The sequence below is a fragment of the Mustela erminea genome, chromosome 7 (assembly GCF_009829155.1).
Source record: "Mustela erminea isolate mMusErm1 chromosome 7, mMusErm1.Pri, whole genome shotgun sequence".
In the NCBI taxonomy this organism is placed as follows: Eukaryota; Metazoa; Chordata; class Mammalia; order Carnivora; family Mustelidae; genus Mustela; species Mustela erminea.
The window spans coordinates 112,367,136-112,392,170 of NC_045620.1; the positions used below are offsets into that span (position 1 = coordinate 112,367,136).

A 25,035-nucleotide genomic window follows, 5' to 3' on the forward strand; every position below is an offset into this window, starting at 1 on the left:
CTCTCCTGGGCAGAGCGTGAGTTTGTGTGACTTTGTAGGTACATTCCAGTTGTCTGATGCTCTCGGTATTCTGTTGGCTGTGGATGAGAAGAAAGAAATGACATCTTGGTCTGTCCCCCAGATTTTAACCCCTAGACAGGAAGTTTCCCCAAGTGTGCCCTGTGATGAGGTGTACCCGCCCACTCCTTAGACTGTAGACAGAAGAGGATCCCTACTTATCCTTCTCCATTATAAACCTGTGTGCCTCAATGGCAGACATTCTCCAGGATGTCACCTTTTCCCAACCGCAAATGATAAAGAGTATACATGTTTTTGTGGTTGCGATGGAATGGGGTATGGGATATGGACGTTATGAATCCCAATTAAAACTGAGACACAGAGAGAGTAAGTAACTTTACCAAGATCACACAGATAATAAGAGGCCCGGCCAGGCTTGAACTCCTAAACCACATCCTTTTCCATGTGCTGCATGACCTCGTTTACTGATTTTATATGTATCTGGAAGTATGACTGATGTAGATATAGCTCATTAGAACAGAAGACATGCCATCTGTTGTGAGGAGTAATAGGAGTCAAAGTAATTAATAATAATTTGGTTTTGTGTAATAAGAAAGGATGGTTATCCAATATATTCCTCCTTCTAGCTGGTTCAAGGTTCTACCGGTATTTAAAAAAAAAAACCATGATGGAAGTGGAAGTAAAAATTTGCACCTATTACCCTGGTTGTCTTATTTAGCAAAATAGAATGAAGAATCCTTTAAATAATTGCTTGATTATTGTTGTTAATTTTGTATTTCCCTTCTCTGGTATGGCTGGTATGGAGTGGCCTTTCGCAAGTTTTGTTCATACTGAGCCTATCTTAATGGTTCCATCTTATTCTTTGCACTGATGGTCAGTAACACCAAATCCTGGCTTACATTTGTCTTAGGAGGATATTTGCAGAACAGCGTTATACTTTTTGGCGTGGATTCTGGAGTGAAGTATCACAGAAAATTCTATTTCATGGTGCCTCCAAAAGGCACTGCTAAATTACACTATAGAGGAGGTTGACTCATAAAATAATATGATTTCATTCATCATAACCTATTAAAATTACTTTTGAGAGAAGGGCTTAATTTCACTCCCTTTGTGACACTATTAGTCAGCAAAATTAAATAGAACTTTCTCACATTACATATGTACACTCTTTTTTCCGAGAACGTTGAAGCTTTTGATTTTGTTTTGCTAGAGTTTTTCAAAAGGAGCCCATTAACCACTAATTGCTTGTGCGTTCCACATTGTTCTTAGAGTTTAATGTCTTCTCAGTTTACAAAACACATTTAACATTAAAGTGATTAATAACTAGAATTACATTATTTCCTTCACCTAAGCGAACTAATGTCCTGAAACAACGTTTAGTCATGTGGGCTCAGTCACAAAGAACCAACTGTGCACAAGTTAATTTGAGGAGCTTTGGAATAATTGCCCTCAAAGTCGGGCTTTTTTCTCCTGTCTAGCGGTGCTGCAATTATCTTTTCAAAGGAATGATTTATTACATCTACACACACGGAGCTTAAAACCTGCCCTCGCTACCCTTAACATGACGGAGTTGTAATTTCCTTCATTTATCATAACAAACAACACAAGCATATTCCATGGTGGATCTAGAGTAATGTTTGTCGTTTGATTATTGTGCAGAAGTTCAATGTAGAGCTAGAATTAAAGGAGTTCGTGCCTCCCGAATAGGATAATAGGAATGCCTGCTTTCATTCTCCTCAATTCTAGAGCTCAGTTCTTCCTGCATTTTGAGAACTCTCGCTTGCCCGTTACTTTGTCATGAGATGAATGAACTCTTAAAAAATTAGACATAAATCCAAGCTTTAAAAATACACTTGGTTCTGAAATTACTTGGGGACCCATCTGTTGAGTGAAATCTTTTGTTAAAAACAAATACCTCTTTGGATCCATTGAAATTACCCACTTCATGAGCTATAGGGATAAAACCCAGCTAGTATTATTTTGTGCATTTTTTAGCAATGCCAAAATATGTAAGTAAGAGACATCTACACTTTCATGATCCAGTGTTTGTGTATTCCTTTTTCATAGATAGTCTCAAAAATATTAAATTTAAAAATATTCACTGATTCCCCAACCATTAATTGGCAGGGCTCTCCTGAGCTACAGACTAAGGATAAGTAATGACTAAGACATCCTTCCTGACCTTGAACTTAGTGTAATTAAATTAGTTGGAATCAGCAGGACACAATTTGCTTTGTTCACCCTCCCAACGAGCTAAATTTTAGCTGACTCCAGATGAGCCTGTTAAAGCAAATATGAAAGAGCTGCCCACATAACTTTCTCTTGGTGTCATTTTATTACACCAGTTTTTCTGCTTTAATAAAATAAATTTACAAAACAGATCCATGGGACATCATCATACCCAATACAAAACTTTCACTCTGGAGCTTCTTTAAGATGTTGCCCCACACTGCATTTGAAACCAGATTTTGTTTGGAACATAGGATAATGGACATTTTTTTTCAGGGGCATTTCTCGATTATTAAATGAAACTTGCTCCACATCAGTAAGCCATTCATGGGATTTTGGGGTTCTGAAGAGGTTGGCTGAACTATAGCTTCTATTTCAGATCTCTTAATCATTATAAAAAATTATGACTTCAGTATGGTAAGCATATAGAAGAAGACTGGTCTTCAGGTACTTTGAGAAAACTAGAAAGTACAGGTTTTAAGAAAACTTGCTTGGCTGGAGAAAAGAATGTGGCTGTGGTATAGTGCTGGGTTCACGTAGAGTCATCATTTTACAGTTACTTTCAGAGGTACAGTTAGTGGAAACTGAGATGTTTTTTTCCCCATATAGTTAGTTATTAAATGAATTTAATCTATTTTATGAGGTTTTGCAGTCAGCATTGTTTCTTGTATCCTGTGCTTACTTTCTGGGGTTTTTTTAAAAGTAGGTTTCCCTGATAAAATATAGGACACTGAGTTAAACTTGAATCTCATATAACTAGCAAATAATTTGGTTAGCACATACATACTAAAAAGTACCTGTTTATCTGAAACTCAAATTTAATTGTGTGTCCTGTATTTGCCAGTCTGTATTTCAAGATGATGTTCTTTCATGGTTCTTTAAATGAGGGCCCCTAAGAAGTACATACTTTAGAGGTCTGAAAAAATTTTTCTTTTGAGCTTCTTCTATAAGTAGACTGGTCAGGGGGTACCTGGGTGGCTCAGCGGGTTAAGCCTCTGCCTTCGACTCAGGTCACGATCTCAAGGTCCTGGGGCGCCTGGGTGGCTCAGCGGGTTAAGCCTCTGCCTTCTACTCAGGTCATGATCTCAGGGTCCTGGGATCGAGCCCCGCGTCAGGCTCTCTGCTCGGCGGGAGGCCTGCTTCCCCTCTCTCTCTGTCTGCCTCTCTGCCTGCTTGTGATCTCTGTCAAATAAATAAACAAAATCTTAAAAAAAAAAAAAAAAAGACTGGTCAGGTGTACAGCTCTAAGTGATTTTCTAGCAATACATTATACTGATGTATTCCGACTTCTTTTTGATACTTTTCCTCCTTTGGAGATATTCTCTCGTTCTCTCTTTTGAGATCGTTAAATCCTTTTTTTTTTCCTTTTTTTTCTTTTTTTTTTTTTGCTGTTTTATCATGCTGTGTCAATATTTGCATTTATTTTGACTTTTCTCAGTAGACAGAGTGTGTTGGCCATCCAACACAGATTGGCCATTCAAATCTCTTCTCAGATTTGAAAAATGACCAGCTATTATCTCTTCAGATTCTGTTTTTCCACCACCTTCTCAGCTAAACTCCTGTTGACTAGTTTTGGGAACCTCTCTGAATTTCATGCCTCTGAATAAGTCTTTCGTGCTTGTATCCTTTTGTCCTTTCTTTCTTTCTTTGGCTGCTTTTGAATGAATACCTCAGTTCCATCTTACAGTTTTCTAATTCTTGCTTTATTCTGCCCATCTGGACTCTATCCCATCCATTATACTTTTGTTTTGAGACTGGTTTCCTCTTCTGAGGTTTCTGATGATTTTTCAAAGCTACCTGTTCTTTTTCCTTTTGAAGGTGTTCATTCATTTAACTTTTTAAGCATGTTGAAAAGTTTAGTGGGATTTCAGTTGCTAAGGAAGAAATTTCTGCACAGTTCCCTTCAGGTTCTTATCTTCAGTTGCTAAATTCTTGGCTGCCCGTGTCTCTTCCTAGTCACTAGCCCCAGAAATTCAATGGCTCCATCTACTGTCATGTATTTTAGGTTTACTGGGATATTTGTCGTGTTTTTATTTTATTTTATTTTATAATTTATCTGCAGTTGCTGTGTATTTGGAACGAGAGAGAATGCCAAAGCACGAAGTGTCTGTGTAACATTTCTTTGACATTTATCCATATCAGGGTTGAGCTTTTTAAAATTCAAGATATCAGTATTGAAATGTGGTATTTAATGTGTACATATTTTTACAAATTTTCTTTGAGGGTGCTAAAAATGCATTGAGAAAGCTTCAAATTATATAAATTAAATGTTATTCAAAGATTGTCTTTTCTCCTCTTGTAATTAAGTAGCCCACAGCATCAATGTATTAATCATCTGCCATTCATTATCTCATTCATTTTAGTTAATGATGACTTAAGTGGGAGTACTTTGAGAAATATTAGAATATAATAAGACTCAATTCCTGCCCTTAGAAGATCACTGTTATCCTATAATTAAAATATCAAAGCAGCATATAGTAAATGCTTAAGAAATGAATCAGAAGAGGGGCGTCTGGGTGACTCAGTGGGTTAAAACTTCTGCCTTTGGCACAGATCATGATCCCAGGGTCCTGGGATTGATCCTTGCATAGGGTTCTCTGCTCAGCAGGGAGCCTGCTTCCTCCCAACCTGCCTGCCTCTCTGCCTGCTTCTGATCTCTGTCCGGCAAATAAATAAATAAAATCTTTAAAAAAAAATGAACCAGAAGAAAGAAATTTCTGGTTTAAAAACCTATTCTTTAAAACAAACACATTGCCTCTGCTGTTTGGAAAATAAATGGTACCTATTGTTTGAAATTTAGAAACTAAAGAAATGTATAGAAATATAAATTACCTTAACCTCCCTCAAAAACTGATGCATTTTGCTATAGTTTCTGCCAATCATATGTATGTATATATTTTTTGAGATTATAATTCATGGATAGGTGCGAAGTGAAACTTTTTCTTTTTTAATTAATACATAATACATTCTGATGTTATTAAATCTTAGAAAAATTGTTTTAATGCTGACCTAGTAACCAATTAAATGGATATAGGATAATTCATTTAGCCATCCCCCTAAAGTGCTATTTCCAGATTAGTTTCTATTTTTTTTGTAGTCTATATACTGTCACCAGCATACTTGAACACGAAGCTTCAATGAATCTGTGGTTAAATTTACAAGAGAAATTACGGGTTCCAAGGTGTGATTCTTCCCGCGAACGCTGCGTGATGTCCAGTTCCCTTCTCACTATCACTAGAGAGTTTATTCACCGTGTCCCTCCTCTCCTCTTCTACTTCCTTTCTTTACAAATTTGAAAACACACAAAGGGCAGTGAAATAGTATCTTTTTCTTTACATAGGCCCTGTATATTTCTATTTAAATATAGAAAATATTATATTTTAATATCTAATTAATTGATCTAAATCTAATTTAATATATAGATTTGAAAATATTTATAAAATATATTACCCAGGTATTTTTTTTTAAAGGATTTAATTCTGGGGGGAGGGGAAGAGGCAGAGGGAGAGAATCTTCAAGCAGGCTCCACGCTCAGCAAGAAGCCCCTTGGCGCAGATCTAGATCTCACCACCAATGAGATCATGACCTGAGCCAGAATCAAGTTGAGTGCTTAACCAACTGAGCCACCCAGGTGCCCCTGTTGCTCTATTTCTAATTACTGTTGATTTTAGTGACATGAGGCTTTTCTCCTTATGGTATTACTTGCATAAGAATAACTTGATAGTTTTCTTTTTTCTAATGCAATACATTTCCTTTCTGGTCATCGTTGCTTATGTATGTTTCCCTGCCCATGTATGTATCTTACTAGCATTTACTGAGAGCCCAGTTGGTGGGGCCACTGTGTTGGATGTTTCAGGTATGTCATAATCTAACAACCCTCTGAGATAAGTAGTAGTATCTTTTTTTTAAAGATTTTATTTATTTGACAGAGATCTCAAGCAGGCAGAGAGGCAGGCAGAGAGAGAGGAGCAAGCAGGCTTTCCGCTGAGCAGAGAGCCTGATGTGGGGCTTGATTCCAGGACCCTGAGATCATGACCCAAGCCTAAGGCAGAGGCTTTAACCCACTGTGCCACTCAGGCGCCCCTCTTTTTGACTGATAATGAAACTGAGTCTTGAGGCTCAAAGAAATTAACTAATGGAGGGTTACATAGCCAGAGAGTGGTAGAATTTACTTCTGCAGCCTGGGCTCTCCTTCCTGTGCTACTAGCATGTATGTAGCTATTTATAGTTTATGAAAGTACTTTTTTAAAGAATTTATTTATTTATTTATTTGAAAGAGAGACAGACCACGGTGAGGGGAAGGGACCGAGGTGGGGGAAAATAGAGAATCCCAAGCAGGCTTCAGGCTCCACGCCCAGCAGCAAGCCTGACTTGGGCCTCGATCTCACAACCCCGAGACCGTGACCTGAGCCAAAATCAAGAATCAGATGCTCTTACTGGGTATTTACCCTAAAGATACAAGCGTAGTGATCCAAAAGGGCATATGCACTTGAATGTTTTTAGCAGCAATGTCCACAATAGCCAAACTATGGAAAGAACCTAGATGTCCATCAACAGATGAATGGATAAAGAAGATGTGGTATATATATATATATATATATATATATATATATATATATATATATACATACACACACACACACACACACACACACAATGGAATACTATGCAGCCATCAAAAGAAATGAAATCTTGCCATTTTCAGTGATGTGGATGGAACTAGAGGGTATTATGCTTAGCGAAATAAGTCAATCAGAGAAAGGCAACTATCATATGATCTCCCTGATAGGAGGAAGTGGAGAAGCAACATGGAGGGGGGTGGTTGAGGGGTAGGAAAAGAAGAAATGAAACCAGATGGGATCAGGAGGGAGACAAACCATAAGAGACTCTTAATCTCACAAAACAAACTGAGGGTTGCCGGGGGAGGCGGGTAGGTAGAGGGTGGTGGGGTTATGGACATTGGGGAGGGTATGTGCTATGGTAAGTGCTGTGAAGTGTGTAAACCTGGCGATTCACAGATCTGTACCTCTGGGGCCAATAATACATTACATGTTTATAAAAAAAATTTAAAAATTATTTAAAAAACAAAAAAAGAGTTAGATGCTCACTGAACTGACTGAGCCACCCGGGTTCTCGGAAAGTACTTTTTTTTTTTTTTTAAGATTTTATTTATTTACTTGATAGAGGATGCGTGAACTCAAGTAAGCAGAGAGGCAGGCAGAGGGAAAGGGAGAAGCAGGCTCCCTGTTGATGTGGGGCTGGATCGCAGAATCCTGGGATCATGACCTGAGCCAAAGGCAGATGCTTAACCAACTGATCCACCTAGGCGCCCCCTACTGGAAGTACTTTAACACATTTTGTCAGGTCTTTAATTCTTGACCGTGACCACTCCTCCTTCTTACAGGTGGGGAAACCATGACGGGCAGTGTGATACTCGCCAGTCCTTTCACAGTCTGTGTTTCGCTCAGGCTCCTTTGCTGGTTTGGTTTAGAAATCATAAAGTTCTCCAGACATCATTTATTTTTATAGCAAGTTGTCTTGTAAATGTGTCTGTTGTGTCGTTTAAAAGCTTTTATATATATATATATATATATATATATTATTAGTAAGTCATTGTACCGCCTCAGTTTTTTCCAGAAGTCTTTAATGAGCAGAATATTTATGCTTCTAAATGCTTTTGTGTTAATTTGTATGATTTTGTTTTGTATTTATGCTTCTGTGCTTTTGTGTAAGCTCGAGCTCCTTTGGATGCGGGAGCACTCCTTTTCTGGTATCCTCTCTCCTCGCACCAGGTGTGGGTGAGCTCAGCCAGGCTCAGTCAGGCATCTGTAATCTGCCGCTTGGTGCCCAGGGCTGGATGGTGTAGGATGGTCTTGGCTGGGATGTCTCCACTGTCTGCCGCAGTCTCTCATCTTCTGGGCAGCTAACGTGCGCTTTTCTTATGGCGGTAGCAGGCTCCAAAAGAGAATAAAAGCACACAAAGCTTTTTAGGCCAAGGCTTGGAATTGATACACTGTTTCTTCCACCTAGTCTAGTGGCTGAAAGTCAGAAGTCACAAGACCCACTCACATTCAGGGGGAGGGGAATTGGACTCTATGTCTTCATGGGAGGACCTGTGAAGTCATGTAGTGAAAGGCGGGGAGAGGTAGAGAGGTGGAGAATTGGGGTCATTTTGACAATCAGTCTGCAACATCCTGATGCTTTACCCTGACTCAGGAAATAGAAGTGCCTTTGCCTGGGGAAAAAGGACATGAAGATATTTACTTATATTAATGTGAGGTCAATTTACTTCTATGTAAGGAGCCATATTGACAAAGTATCGGTGAAGAAAAACACTATTCTGGTGATTATATTGGAAACTGTGTAGTTCATTATATATTTAAGATTTTATTTATTTACTTGACAGAGAGAGAGGTCACAAGTAGGCAGATAGGCAGGCAGAGAGAGAGAGGGAAGCAGGCTCCCCGCTGAGCAGAGAGCCCAACGTGGGGCTTGATCTCAGGACCCTGAGATCATGACCTAAGCTGAAGGCAGAGGCTTTAACCCACTGAGCCACCCAGGTACCCCTAGTTCATTATATTTTTAAATAAACTTTGTATCTATGTGTAACCGGATGTAGAACAATGCACTCTGTTTTCCAGAAATAATCCTAGCCTGACTCTTATAAGAATAGGTCAATTTGGGTTTTTTAATGATTTTCCAGATTGTCTAGTCTCTGTTCTTTCATGGTTGCTCCTTTCACTCAGCAACATGTGGCCAGTACCAATTCCTAATATTCACAGTTCTGGCCAGTGACGTGATAATAGCCATTGATGTCTTCATTTAAAATCTTTTCAATACATTTTTCCATTTCTTCAGTGTGTTCTCTGACTTCTCTGTCTATGCAGTATTCTCTAGTTAGCATTGTCTCTAAAGTTGCTTTCAGTTCCACAACCTTAAGGGCATTGATTTTTGTGATGTTTATTTCTTTCTAGGAAGAAATAGGGAATGTGTATGCGACAGCAGTGTGGGTATAAATATGAGATTTAAATTATTTTTTTTGAAAGATTTTATTTATTTATTTGACAGAGAGAGATCACAGGTAGGAAGAGAGGCAGGCAGAGAGAGAGAGGAGGAAGCAGGCTCCCCGCTGAGCAGAGAGCCCGATGTGGGACTCGATCCCAGGACCTTGAGATCATGACCTGAGCCGAAGGCAGCGGCTTAACCCACTGAGCCACCCAGGTGCCCCTATAAATATGAGATTCAGAATCCATTGTTCTTGCTATGTATTTGGAAAGTTACAGTAGAAAATCAGTAGGTAGAAGTTAAGTGTGAAGCCCACCAGACTTGATAACTCAGTTCTTCAAAACACTTTAAAATGTTTAAAATTCTTTTTATTTAGCTGCCAGAAATTCATCACAGCGCTTTGCTATATTTAGTGTTTTAATCCCAGTGCTGTGGTACTTAATGTGATTCTGGATCAAGATTTACAGAAGTCAGGGACTAAGAGAGCATTGATGTGTTACTGATTTGAAGGGGTTCTTTTACCCTCCTAGGCATTTTTCTGGAGCTTCTGCTGCAGTTTCTAGTTTAAGTAAGCACAGAATTTTTGATAGAACTTAAACAACTTTTGGTCTGGACTTGAGCTTCATGTTTCAGCATTTAGGAACCAATTTGGAAAATCTTTAAAAAAAAAAAAAAGAAAAAAAAAACCAATTTGGGACTCATTCTGATCCATTTGAGGGTCTTTTTCTAGTGTGTCTTCTTACTGTGCTTATATCACTGGGATAGGATTCAAAAAGGAAGTGTCTGTTTATTTTATTCACTTTTCTTCAGGAAAGACAGTGGTGAAGTGAGTCATTAGCACGTTGTATTTTCCAATAGCTCTTTGACCTGAATCTCTGGGGCTATAAAATCAATGGGAAGATGACTGTTGTATCACGAGTGATGAGGAAAGCCCATGATGGATTCATGCTCCTGTGAATGTTTCAAGGAAAAATTAATGTCGTGCCTGTAGACTAGAGTCAGAAATCCAAGACCAACAGAGATGTGTATGTTATTAGTGTTTTCCATGTGTAGCACACATGTAGCAAGAAATAAATACAAGCTGTTCTCTGGGGCTGTGATAATTCTTTTATCATGTTACTCTGAAGACAGAAGAGCTGCAAGGAAGGGAGTTGCTCGCACGGTGGTTTGCCTCCTCTCAGTGAGTCTAGCGAGCAAATCCATCTTGGGCTAGGTTATCATTTGCAAAGGTGGGACAGTTAGAGATCAGGAAGGGAACCTACGGCACTGAGGTCAAGCTTGAGACAAACATGACTGCAAAGAGACCTACAGAATGGTATTTGGGGGCGGGGGCCATCCCCAGATAGCATTTCACAAATGTGCTCCACAGATCCCCCTTCAGAGAGATGTTAATGGACAGTGTGTGAAAAACACCAAGTTAAAGAAAACTGAGGTTCCTTGCTAAACAACTTCTTGGGGTCTGTAGTGTGCTCAGGTATGTAGAACATGCAGTGTTTCTCAAACATATTTGGCCACAGGACCCTTTTAGAAGCACACCAAGCTTGTTGGACATAACATACCTTGGGTAAAGTTGCTCTAGAACATTGGCCTTCAAACTTTTTTTTTTTTTTCTGGTTCACTTATCTCCTAAAATAACTTGGAAAAGCTTAGGGTTCACCCATTTTTAAGCTGATGTCTACATTTTTCCCATCAAAATTACGTAGACAATGTAGAATCATTTCTGGGACAGATATGTTAGATATGTGTTTTAAACGTATTTTCATCAAAACCTTGGAACTTTGGAGATGCCTTGTTCAGTTTATGAATAATGTCACTGCCTAACCTAATTGACAAAAGCTGGGCCTTCTTGAACAAACCAGACTTAACACTTCTCCTGTGACTTGTCCTCAGGAGGGGTAGGTCTGTGAAATGTTTGTATGTTTGGTGCCTTTGAGAATCTTTGTGCTCACATAGAAAAGATTCCAGATGAACAAGAGGTATGCCTCGACTTTGGAAAGAGGATAAAGGCTCTTAAGGAAGGAGGGATGGGAAAGGAAGATTGGCACATGTGTTCTTGGGCAAATTACTTTTAAAGAAAGAAACATATGAAGTTGGTTCCCTTAAGTAAAAGTATCCAAGCCTGCGGGCACCTGGGTGGCTCAGTGGGTTAAAGCTGCTGCCTCAGGTCATGGTCCCAGGGTCCTGGGAACGAGCCCCACATCGGGCTCTCTGCTTGGGAGCCTACTTCCCCCTCTCTCTCTCTGCTTGCCTCTATGCCTACTTGTGATCTCTGTGTCAGATAAATAAATAAAATATTGGGGCGCCTGGGTGGCTCAGTGGGTTAAGCCACTGCTTTCAGCTCAGGTCATGATCTCAGGGTCCTGGGATCGAGTCCTGCATTGGGCTCTCTGCTCAGCAGGGAGCCTGCTTCTCTCTCTCTCTCTCTCTCTGCCTGCCTCTCTGCCTACTTGTGATCTCTCTCTGTCAAATAAATAAAATCTTTTAAAAATAAATAAATAAATAAATAAAATCTTTAAAAAAAAAAAGTATCCAAGCTTGTGTGTACCTTTTCACATACTTTCATATGCCTTTACGGTGCACCTAGCGTGAATCTGCTTCTACAGGAGTTGAAGGAATCCACATGTCCACTGGGAGAACGCATTCTCTAAAGCAAGTGGTCCCTATTAAGTAGCCAAATGGTCTGTCTGGCTAGGAAAAGTATTGACCTTGAGACGTATTTTTTCTGCTTTCAAGTGGGAGTCCTATTGTGAGATCGTACGCTGGAATTTCTGTCCATCAGCAAAAACTGAATATCCACAGCAGAATCTGTAGAAAGCTTCATAGTTCCACACAGTATAAAGATCTTCATGTACTCTTCTCACCTTGTACTTAATTCCTTTCAGTTACTGGACATGCCTCATTTCCTGTATAAACTTACGTCACTGAAAAGGCAGTAAATTATGACTCTGTTAAACATACATACTTTCCTTTAGGAGAATGGATACATCAAAGTGCATTTATTTCCCATAAGGACACTTACGCTGTTCGTAATATATTATGCACGAACTGTCATACTTTATTTATTCCTTGGCATTTCCAACCAGGTTGTTTTGAAGTCTGAATATTTAAGCTGGAAGTAACCTTGGGAATTATCTGGCTCAGCCCCTTTGTGTTACAGAAAAGGAGTGTACATCAAGAGAAACTAAGTGACTTGCTCTCGTAGGTAACATAAGTTAGCATCCCTGTTATACCAAATGTAGGTCTTTTTTTTTTTTAAGATTTTATTTATTTATTTGACAGACAGAGATCAAAAGTAGGCAGAGAGGCAGGCAGAGAGAGAGAGAGAGGAGGAAGCAGGCTCTCCGCGGAGCAGACAGCCCGATGCGGGGCTCCATCCCAGGACCCTGGGATCATGACCTGAGCCGAAGGCAGAGGCTTTAATCCACTGAGCCACCCAGGTGTAGGTCTTAATGGGATATGCTTCTCATTAGATTTTCACACATGCCCCCCCCAACCCTTTTAAAAAATAAGATCTTGGGGCACCTGGGTGGCTCATTTGAAATCCGGGTCCTGAGGTCAAGCCTTGTGTAGGGCTCTGCACGTAGCACGAAGTCGGCCTGACATGCTTTCCTTCTTCCTCTCCCTCTCTCTCTGCCCCTCCCCTCAGCTCACACGTGCCTGGACACGCCCACTTGCTCTCTCGCTCTCTTTCACTCTCTTGCACACATTCTGTTTCTTGTCTCTCAGATAAGTAAGATCTTTAAAAAAAAAAAAAAAAAAAAAGATCTTGCCCAGATTTTGCTTGTAAAATAAGAATAACTATGGTGTTGCTTACCACCCAGAGTGGTTTGAAGTTCCAGTGAGAGGAGGTGTGCTATACACACGTAAAGGAGGAGGAAGAAGGTCCTGGTCTCATTCTACTCCATTATTGTGCCGTTCCCTACTCTTGAGATACTAAAGCTGTGTTATGTTGTTTAAAGAGTCCCTTGTTTGGCATATTTTCCAACTCCTCTCTATTTTTCTGCTATCTGCTAGTAGATGCCTAGCCTTCAATTTTGGTTGTCTGAGGTTGAACCATGGGATGTTGCTAATATTCAACCATTTTAAACTCACAAAAAGAGAGCTTTGTTTTATTGAACTTGTTACGGCCAGACGCACGTGGTAGGCTGTAGTGGGCAGAGAAACTCTATAAATGTTTTAAGTGAGTTGAGAAGTAGGTTAAGTCCCCTTCATGTTCCCTGTAGCTCTATAGATTTTTGCCTACCGGAAGGGAGCATGTAGGGCTGTCTGAGATTTCTTTTCTTCTTTCTGCTTCTGTCAGCTTCTGGACTTAACAAAGCCGCTCAGCTTGGGAGGTAGAGGGCCTGGCTGTTCAAGAGGGCCAGCTCCTCCTGCCTTTCCTTTGGATCTATATTCGTTAACTCTGTGAACTGTGAGGGGGTACCATTCTTTGCAAGGATAGATTTCCACAGTTGGCTAGAAAAATTCAGGGCTCTATAGAGGGAGAACAATGAACACGTTCATTTGTTTATCTGTTTCTTTAAACTCTAAACTGTTTTCAATTTAATCAGAATACAATAAGGGAGATTGGCTGACCCTCTAAAATATGAGACTTCTGAAACCCAGTCATGTTTGTCAAATATGTTATTTATAAAAAGAATCAAGTTAGAGGCTTTTATTTGATTTTTTAAAAAATAGCCGTAGGAATTGGGATCTAAATAGAATTATAATTCATAATTTTCCCATCATCTTCTGTATAATTGTTCAAGTTTTGCCTGATAACATCTAGTGTACTCTTCAGACCTCTCATGTCCAGATATAATGTGTTTAGCTAATACATCTTTCTTTTTTTTTTTTTAAATTTTATTTATCTCTGACAGACAGAGATCACAAGTAGGCAGAGAGGCAGGCAGAGAGAGAGGGGGAAGCAGGCTCCCCGCTGAGCAGACAGCCCGATGTGGGGCTCAATCCCAGGACCCTGAGACCATGACCTGAGCCAAAGGCAGAGGCTTAACCCACTGAGCCACCCAGGCGCCCCTAATACATCTTATTTCTTAAAGCATTTTGAACCCCTCATTTCCTTCAGTTTGTTTAGAAAGATCTTAAGGAGCTTGGCTACCTGAGAAAGTCATTTGGGTAACTTTTCATGTTTCATATTATTTTCTAAGGTTCTAAATTAAAAATGATGGGAGATCTGTTTTTTATCTTTTTGGTTTTGTTTTTATTTTGTTTTTAAAGTTTTTATTTATTTGAGAGAGCCAGAGAAAGCATGGGGGGGGAGGGGCAGAGGGAGAAGCTGACTCCCCCAGGGCCCAGCAGGGACACCGCCCCACCCAAGCCAAAGATAGACCTTAACTGACTGAGCCACCCAGGCTCCCTTGTTTTCGTTTTTTTAAACACAAAGCCTATAAACTAATAAACTAACCACCTACAGTTTCCTTGGGAGCAAAACTGGGGATGGAAGAAGAAAGTGTCCCCCCCAAAGAAAAAGACTATTTTTATCTAGCTTTTAGGTGTAAAATTTTGTGTGTTGGGAATTAACAATTTATGACTGGAATGCTTTTGAAGGTTTTGTGAATAAGTTGTTGAAATCTGCCGTATAATTTGGCACAGAAATAAAAAGTTGGGATATAAAACTTTTACAAACTTTGACAAGTGCCATCTTATTATAGAAGCTCAATATTTGAAGCAAATGCAAAAGAAGCACCTTGCTTAAAATAGCTGTACCAGGTTCCCAGGGCCCTGAGGACAGCTCCGCAGGTGACAGTTAAGTCTGATGAACCATGTCAGAGACCTGGTCAGACATGGTAGTGAGGACTGTAGCCTTGTAGGTCACAAAACACATAGGCTGAAACTTAGGGATGTGGGGGACTCAGTCTCTTGTGATAGTCTCTGTGACAACAGAAGATTGTCATTTGAACAAGATACAGATGCTGAGTCAAATGGACCCTCTGTACTTACAAACTCAGAGATTAATCATCTCTGTGTGGATTTCTCAGCGAGGACATTGTGGGCATTTTTGGCTGAGCAAGTCTTTGTCAAGGGGGACAACCCAAACTTCTTGAATGCTAGACTCCCTGCTATCTACTCTCTCTACTCTCCAGTCCTTGTGACAACCCAAAATGTCCCGAAAGCAAGCACACACCATTCTCCCTTGGGGAATTACCAGTGATCTCCTTGACTACTGAGAGGAAAGCAATCTTACCGACCTACAACATTCCCTAGATATTTGCATTTTAGAAGAGAATGTTTTTATATTCAGATGACCAATAAATATATGAAAAGGAAATGCAAATTAAAACCACAGTGTAACAACACTACACTCCCACCAGAAGGGCTACAGTGAAAAAGACTGACAGTAATTTGGTGAGGATGTGGAACAGTTGGAGCCAGGGATGGAAATTGGCATAACCATTTTGGACAACTCTGTGATTATTTATTAAAGTAATCATGAGTCTTCTCTAATGAGTCAGAAATTCTTCTCCTTTATACGTACAGGAGAGTATTAAGCACCTTGGCCTACCAAAAGACGCCTGTATTTGAATGTTCACAGAAGCATTGTTACTGATAGCCAAAAATTGAACTAACCCAAATGTCAATCAACAGTTGAATGGATAAATTAATTTTTATATTCTCACACAATAAAATATAATAGCAGTAAGAGAATGAATTGCTATATGCAATAATGATGAATCTCACAGGCATAATAATGAGTAAAAGTCAGACAAAAGACGTATGCAATAGGATTCCCTTTCGATGAAGTAGAAGAACAGGGTCGACTAATGGATGAGAGCAGTTGCCTGTGGGGGCAGAGATGTTGATGGGATTGCATAGTAAAGGAGCCTTTGGAGACAATGGAGATGTTCTAGATCACAGTCTGGGTGGTAGTTACCCAGTTATGTACGTGTGCATGCATGGATATACATATACATATGTATGTGTGAAAGGTCATGTGGCTGTATATTTAAGATCGATATACTTTGCTGTATATAAATTAGGAAGGAACTTGGAAATTCAATCTCTAATTTATGGTATTTTAGAGAACAGGTTAAAAAATGAATTGAGGTAGTTAAGGGAAATAGTTTTTCTGGAAGCCAAGAAAGTGTGAGGTAGAAAGTTTGTTGCATGCTTCTAGGGCCAAAATTAGGGGAAGTGGTGTAGCTAGTTAGCACCGGGAGCACAAGCTAATAAAGGTAGAGGTAATAGGAAATGCAGGATTCCCCTTCCTCTTGAATTTTTCTCTTCCTATCTATCACCAGGGTGGGTTGTTGTTTTTTTTTTTTTCTTAAGTCTTAATTCCTGTCCTCCGTTCGCACAGCATCATGGTTGAAGCAATGGACAATGTTGAGGAGAGTCAAAGAGAGGATATTGGAAGAGGGCACAAGCAAATGGTTGTACATCAGATATTTATGCATTGGAGGAGAAACCCGCCATTGTAACCTGGCAGCCAGCTGTGAGGCTGGCACACCACTTCATAGAAAACTCCAGTCAAGGGACAATTTTGCATCCCAAAGGTGAATGTGAAATATGTTGGAGTGCAACCAATGAGCAGGAGTAGGGGTCACTCAGAGAAGGAGGAAGGCTCCTAACTCACAGACAAGTGGGGACATGAGGGAGAACTGGAGAGTGCAGATTTTGTCCTGACTTTTTTGCCCGCAACTGGCTGGTTACCCAAATTTGAGGTTTAACCTGGGACATACAATAGGGGCTTTACTCGTACCATGTAGCCCCAACCAGACTTGCCATTCTTTCTGGTCCTCCATGGTGGATTTTTTAAGAACAGTGAGTGATGAGGGAATATTTTCAGTTGCCTGCTGTGCGTGGGCATGTATCACAGCACAGTGTAGGCTCTGATAAAGAGTGAGATGACCAGGTGTGGGACCATATGCCATGCCAGGTGTGGTCTGGCGGTGCCAGCTTTCAGCTGGGTCCAAGTTAGAAAGCTGTAGGATTTCTACAGCAAATATATGTGTTCTTTTGTTATTTGGATGTCATTGAAAAAGTGTTTTATTGCTGGAATTACAGACTGCATGTGTTCAATAAAATAGATCCATTATGGAAATCAGGGGCTACTTAGAATATGAAATACAAGCAAATAAGGATTTATTGAGGGCTATATTTGCCTTATTATGTGACAGTTTTGCTGGTAAAATTTTGCTACCGATTGTGTCCGATTTTAATACAGAAAATTAATTTTTAAATCATTAATAGAAATGTTATTGGAATTGATGATTGAAGCAGGCAAACATTATTGGAAACAGAAATGCTAATAACCATGTTTGTTAATTGTTAAACTTCATAAGCCACCTGAATAAAAATAGAAATAACCATTAATTTTTCACTTTTATCTTGTCCTAGTCTGTTTTTCATTTTTAATTAATGACCTTTACAAAATACTCTACAATCTTTTTTTTTTTTTTAAGCACATGTTTTTATCTCTCCTCTTCCAAATCATTTTGATTTTCCTTTGGATTGCTGTGATAGCCCATTTGGGCTGCCGTAATAGAATATCACCAACTGGGTAGCTCATAAACCACAGATACTTGTTCCTCACCGTTCTGAAGGCTGGGAAGTCCAAAATCAAGGTGCTGGCATGGTCCCTTCTGATGAGGGCCCTCTACTGGTTGCAGATATCTCTGTTGTGTCCTCAAACGATGGAAGAGAGTGGGGATCTTCCTCATGGCTTAAGCGACTCCCAAAGGCCCCCTTTGGGGGTTATGATTTCAATGCCTGAATTTTGGGGGGGCACAAACATTCAGACCATAGCAATCACCCTATATGGGTGACCTCAAGTCTTTATTTCTAGCCATGTTGTGTCTTTACTTTATTCCTAAATCTACCACTGTTCCTGGATTTTATACTTGTGTATCCTTATGTGACCTTCAAGTGTAAAACTAGTCTCTTCATTTGCCTCTTTTTTTCCTCAGAACTTTCCACAAAACCAACAGTGTCTTTTCCTCTTTTCCCAGATTAGATACCTCCCAGGCATCTTCAACTCCTTTCTGCTCCTTTCCAGTGTTCTGCTGGCCAGTCAAACACTATCTACGCATTTGGCTCATTGTTCTTTTCAGAAGAAGAATTCCTTCCTGATTATTCTCACTGTCCCAACCTGGCTTATCCCCGTCTCCTACTTGCATTACTCCTTCCGTCATCCACTTCCAGTCTCTTCTCACCAAGCCATGTGTTGGCCACATGAATTTCCTTGGATCCTGCCTTTGGTGCTATCTTCCTTGTGCTCAGAAACCTTTAGGATGGCTCCTTGTCTCAGTACCAGTGAATCCAAAGCTGGCCTGGCTTTAACTGGCTCTTTTTCCAACTGTTTACCTTCCAGAAACTACTTTCCAGCCAAGTTTGACTTAGTGTTTCTTGATTCCCCCCTCCCTTTGTGCAGTCTCTGCGCCCATGCTCTGGGGTCACTGTTGTAGGTTACCCACCCCTTCCTCCCCATCCATCCATCCATCCATCCACCCATCCATCCATCCCTCCACCCATCCATCCATCCACCCATCCATCCATCCATCCACCCATCCATCCATCTTCCACCTTCTCCCTGACCTCGATGCCTGATGAAGTCTTTTTTTTTTTTTTAAAGATTTTATTTATTCACCTGACAGACAGAGATCACAAGTAGGCAGAGAGGCAGGCAGAGAGAGGGGGAAGCAGGCTCCCTGCTGAGCAGAGAGCCCGATGCGGGGCTCGATCCCAGGACCCTGGGACCATGACCCGAGCCAAAGGCAGAGGCCCTAACCCACTGAGCCACCCAGGCGCCCCATGCCTGATGAAGTCTTAAACCCTCCTCAAGGCTCTGGTCTCCCCTACCTTCAGCTAACTCCGTCAGCTCTTACTATCTACATGGGCAGTTTCATAATTTGACTTCTTCACATTAATGACCTTTCTTCTTATTATGGTAAGTTCAACTGCTTTTCACTTCTTTAATTGGTAGGTCGTTGTATGTCCAGATAGATAGCTTGCATCTTTAGGGCAAGAGTCTTTGCCTTACCTGTATGATCTCTAAAATCTGATACCTGTTAAGGTAAGAACTGTGAGGGTTGGAATCTTGTCAGTTTGATAACTAGTAAATTTCTAGTATCTCGAACAGAACCGGGTACATTGTAGGTGCATAATAAATAGTTATGATATAAATTGTAGATGTTCATTGAATGCTTGATTCAATTTTGGGTCACTCATACCCGCTGCATTAAAAGCCAACATCTCTCATTTACTGTCACTAAGAGATTAATGTAGTGAAAAAGAGAGAATGCTGTTTACAGCCAGAATCTGTGCAACTGGGCTGGACCACCCCTTCTAAGAGGATTGTGTTTTCCTGCAGATATTAATGAATGCCAGCTCCAGGGCGTGTGCCCTAATGGTGAGTGTTTGAATACCATGGGCAGCTACAGATGTACCTGCAAAATGGGATTTGGGCCGGATCCTACCTTTTCGAGTTGTGTTCGTAAGTAATGATCACTTTTTATTCCTATTTTGGATCTTTTTATTTTTTTTTTTAATTTGAGGAGGGGGCTATCCAAAGGAGGATGAAGACTCAGAAGTCAACTGACTATTGTAAATGTGTGGGGAAATCTCATTAAAAGGACAGCTGGAAGGAGGCAGACCTACTAACATCCCTGTTTTGGATCTTTCTCCAAATTAAATTTTTATTGCAGTCCTATAATAGCTATAACTTCAAGGTAGGGAAGAAGCACACTGAGAAAATAAACTCTCGTGGAGAGTTATTTAAAATTTTCATACCTGAAAGATGACAACAGTTTTTCCTTTCCTGAGCATTTTAAGCATTATTTAGGCTGGGTTAAACTTTGTCCAGCTTCTGTCTTTAATTAGTCCAAATTCTGAGTCACCGGTGTCTGATTTAATGAGGTTTCACTGTACTTGCTCCATTGGTAGAGTCTGGGAAATAGTTATAAAGACCCTGCATTTCAGATTTTCTATTCAATTCTAATTTCTAAGATTCTTCTCTGTTTTCCTCAAAAACCACCAAAATGTGTCTCCAGAGTTAGACTGTTTTGCCTTACAAATGTTGTCTCTAAGTTTTTCTCTTGTACCTGGTAAGGGTAAAAATCCTTCGTCAAACCCTATGTCCTAATATTAATGCAGAAAATATATAGTTTCTCCAAAGAAACTCTCTAGCCACAAAACCTAATCCTGTGTAATCCCTAAAGATCACTCGACAACCAGAGATGGATGAATTTAGATAGAAAGTTCTCACATGCAGATTTTTTTTTAAGATTACCTTACTTTTTAAAGAACGGTGTTCATTATGGCAAAGCAGGTAATCACTGCAGTTGTTTGGAAGCCATCTACAACTGAAGTTTAAACACTGTAAATTAATGTATGGCAAAAACTGTTAGGATAATTTTAAGACCAATTCTGTATTTCTGTCCTGATAGGTTTTTATTTTTATTGCCTCCTTTTTAACGTGACTTTGGTATATGTTAAGCTGTGTCCTTCTGGCCTCCATTTTTAAACTGGGTCTTTGGTCAAGACACGTTCCTGCTGGACATTATCTATTGTTTTAATTGTGTAGCTCTCCCTGAGATACATAGACATGATGAAGTATGGGCAAGTAGAGTAAAATGAAAATGACAGTCTCATTCATTACTTTTAAAAATCTGAGTTCACAGAGTCTTGCGGAAAATTGTTACTAATTACTACTATTTTCTTTTAAAAACTGTCAAATGCAGATTAGGACATTTTGCACGTAAGTTCTTTTTTCCATGTTCTTTCACAGACAATTCTGATCATGAGGCAGACACCTAATTATAGGGCATTGGTGGTGGGTGGTAAAATTAGACTATGAAATGATGTTTGCATACAAGGTATGTTTGAAAACTAATGCAAGGATTTGGAAATATCAGGTCAAAAATCACATTGTTGACAATACCCAGATGATTTATAGATTCTTTCTGGCTGATTAGAATGACATGAGTAAATATTTTGAATAGTTTCATAATTTTAAGCGTAGAAGATTTTACAGAGTTTGGATATAGAATTTGCTTTAAATGTTTGGGGTTTTTTTCTTCATTTGACTTGTAGTCTGGTTAAAATGACCACATTGAAGATTGCAGATTAGGTAAAGTTGGAGAGCTGGTCACGAAGTGTTTTATTGAACTTTGACTAGATCTGATGTCTAGAGTCAAGGGCAGACATCCAGGTTTTTAACAAGATTGTAGAAATCTGCCAATGAGATTTTTGAAACACTTACACGTTTCCTTAGCATTTATTTTCCCTATCGTTGCCCAAATAATACTGAACTTATTAAACAACCATTCATTCACATTTGAAAAATAAATAATTCAATTTTATGGTTCAGCTGCAACAGCTGAAATGATAAGTATTAAGAGAGGTTTGTTGCTAGTTAATGTTCCATTTCAGAGTTTGAGTTAAAACCGGGGATCTTGACCAGGTTTGAGTGGCAGATTTATTTCTCTTTCCTTTCAGTTTACCCCATGTCACATCACAGAACTGTGGAGTTCTCTCATGATTTGTGACTTGGTTCAGTCCAGCCTAATTTGTTTGTGAACTATATTTTGAGGGAATCTATGTGGGGCACCGAGGGTGGCGGGAGGCAGTTGAGAAGAATCAGGAAAGTAGGTGATGTGTGTGGAGTAAGGGGGGAAAATGTTGGCAAGATGGTGGTATCCTTAATAGTCATGGGGAAATAGCAGAAGGAGACTGGGGTGTCACATACACTCATGCACACACATAGACCCCCGTGCCCAGACACACAAAGGCACCGGGAGGAGTTGTTGTATAACGTTTAGAATATCTGTTTTTGAGAGGTATGAAAACTGCCACGGATACAGCATGTAAGCAAATGGGAGAGACTGACCACGTTTGCTCAGGCAGCATGAATTTAGGGCATAGCCAGGCCATAAAAGGTGTGGCTGACTCTGAACGCAAAGAAAGGCACTTGGCAATGGCCAGGGAGCAGCGGGAAGCTCTCCCTGTTCTCAAATGCACTGAAGTGAACACCCTCAGAATTCCCTGACTCTGGCCAAAGGCTGCAACCATTTCTCTTTCTCCTTGCCCGCTCTCTGTCCTTGACTTAGCAAAGCTGAGAGAAGGAAAGCCAGAGGGCTCTGGCCTCTGCTGTCCAGACCTCTGGGTCTGCACCTTCGGATTCTGCTGCTGCATGCATCTTCAGACCTCCTTCTGCCTCACCATGGGGAAAGGGGAAGTTGTAAGATTTGTCAGAGCAAATCCAAGAAAAGGATAATAACCTTTGCAGTTGCAATAGGGAAACTTTCTGACTTTCTGAGCTGCAATTCTCTTGGGAATTCAGGAGCTCCAGGATGAGAGCTACAGTGGGTATGTCCATAGGTTTGGTAGAAAAATGCCCAGATGCAAAATCTCTGAGCCTGCTATCTGGTTGCATTTTTGCCCTGGGACCTGGGTGCTAATTTAGAAATAGAGGGTTGGAGAAATGCACCCAGCAAACCTGGAAATCATGAGATGAGGAACACATTCCTTCCGAAAGTTAGTCATGTGTATGCCCGTCGTCTTTTTACTTCTCTAACATCTTAATGAGATACCGTTTTTCTTGTTTCACGCATTAGGCAACTGAAGTCCAGGGAGCTTTCCACAGCTTCTTACAATGATACAGCTAGTAAAGGGAATCTTGAGATTTACAGATTTATTTATTTTTGAGAGAGAGCGTGAGCACAAAAGGGAGGGAGAGGGGGAGGAAGGCTCTCAAGCAGGCTCTGTGTTGAGGGTGGCGCAGGGGCAGGACATGGAGCCTAATCTCAAGGACCCCAAGCTCAGGACCTGAGCCCAAACCAGGAGTGGGAAGTTTCACGGACTGCATCACCCAGGCCCCCCAGGGACTCTTTTGAGATTTAAAACTCGGTTGTGTGCCTCTACGTTTAGGCTCCCAGATCAGGGATTGGCAAGATATGGCTCATGGGCCAAATCTGTTCCACCGTCTGTTTTTGTCAAGTTTTATTGGAACACAGCCAGGCCCTGTCATTTACAGGTGGTCCTCATGTTGCTTTAATGCCACGTTGGGAAGAGTTGGGAAGTTGTAGCAGGGACTGGAGGGCTCACAAGGTCTAAAATAACTATTTATTATTTTGCCTTTTACAGAAGGAGTTTGCTTACTCTTGAGCTGTGTCAACGCTGTCCAGTAGGACTTTCTGTGATGATGGGAATGTCCTGGATCTGTGCTGTCTGATGTAACAGATGTTAGTCCCATGTGGGCAGGGCGACTAAGGAATTGAATTTTAAGTTGTGTTTCATTGAAATTTTACTGAAGTAGTAACATGTGGCCAGGCGTTAATGTATTGGACAGCACCGTTCTAGATCGTTGTTTGACACAGCTGGTGGGGAAGCGACTGCTGGACTCCTCCTTTCTTCTTTCCTCCTTTCCCTTCTGACTTAGTGGTTCTGGGCAAGTGACACCATTTTCCAGGCAGTTAGGCTGGGAGCTCCTAGGCCACTTTTGACCCTGTCCTCTCCTCTGGTCTTCAAGAAAGTTGTTCATCTTTGTAATCTGTCTTGCACCTTCTCTTGTCTTTCTACCTCCTCTGCGGCCATCCCTGCATAGGTCTCTCACTTAGGGGTCTTGCAGCATCGTGGCCTGGGGGCTAGACAGACACGTCTCTGCAAAGTGTTTGCCCCCACGTGACAGTAACAGCAGAAACCAGGGCAGTGACATCAGCATCTTTATTGTGCATTTTATAAGCATCAGGCACGAAGCCCTTGGTATGCATTAGCAGGTAAAATACTTCCAAGACGTCCATGAGGTTTACATGGCTGTTTTTTTTCTGTTTTAGAAATAAAGAAATGGAGGCTTGGAGCGGTTAGTAAGGATCTTGCAGAAAGCCACACAGTCTTTAAGTGGCAAAGTCCACGTTTGAAGCTGGCTCTTACTCCACAAGCTGAGCCTTGAATAAGGAAGAAGAAGTGGGTCTGAATGGATGGGAGCGAGTCCTTTATTTACCAAGGGAGCCGTGGTTTAGTCTTCCTTGCCACATGGTAGAATAGATGGCGTAACTCTGCACTGGCTCCCGGATCACAGTTTCTTTTATTTTAGTTCTCCCAGAAGTGAATAGCCCATTTCCCAAAAAGGGTGCCTGGTGGCTCTTCTTTCAGCAAATTCATCTCTCAGATCCTCATCCACATTTTCCCTCTCTCCCATCACTCCTCCCAAGGGGGTTTTAAGCGTAAAGGGATGGAACTCTGATGTGGAATTCACCCAAGAGATGAATGAGGATATTGGGGGTGTTGGGGCTGGGCAGGGGGTTGAAAACAGGTTAGCTATATACCATCTTCTCTAGTCTTTAATGTTTTTTACCTTCTTCTCAGTGCCAGATTAATTTATATCTGCTTAGTGATACTTATCATTCATGTGTGGAAGATGTCTTTGAATGTATGATCAGAATTTACTGTCTAGCCCTGTAATTAAGTTGTTTGAGAGACTACGGGGGAACCCAAATAAGAGAACCATAGCATCTTTCCTTCGTGCTGTGCTTTGTAAGTGGGCACCGTCAGCATTGGCTATATGGTGATGATTCAAGACAAGAATATGGAGCTATATGCTTATTATTTTAGGGGATTTCTATATCTCTAGCTAAGAAAAAAAAAGAATTGGGATCCTGGCTGACTGATGTGGCATTTCCAGTAGGTTTTACACTCTTTTTTTTTTTTTTTTAAAGATTTTATTTATTTATTTGACAGACAGAGATCACAAGTAGGCAGACAGGCAGACAGAGAGAGTGGGGAGGGGAAAGCAGGCTCCCCACTGAGCAGAGAGCCCGACTTGGGGCTCGATCCCAGGACCCTGGG

The 25,035-nt window shown here is 40.6% G+C and overlaps 1 protein-coding gene across 11 annotated transcripts in view; it reads left to right on the forward strand.

Moving 5' to 3' along the window:
* Positions 1–25,035, forward strand: part of LTBP1 (latent transforming growth factor beta binding protein 1) — a 406,687-nt gene that overhangs the window by 241,114 nt on the left and 140,538 nt on the right. For all 11 annotated transcript variants that reach the window (XM_032352967.1, XM_032352969.1, XM_032352970.1 and 8 more), the window contains one exon: positions 19,562–19,684. In XM_032352967.1, the coding sequence (XP_032208858.1) occupies positions 19,562–19,684 (123 nt within the window). The remainder of the gene's footprint in view (positions 1–19,561; positions 19,685–25,035) is intronic.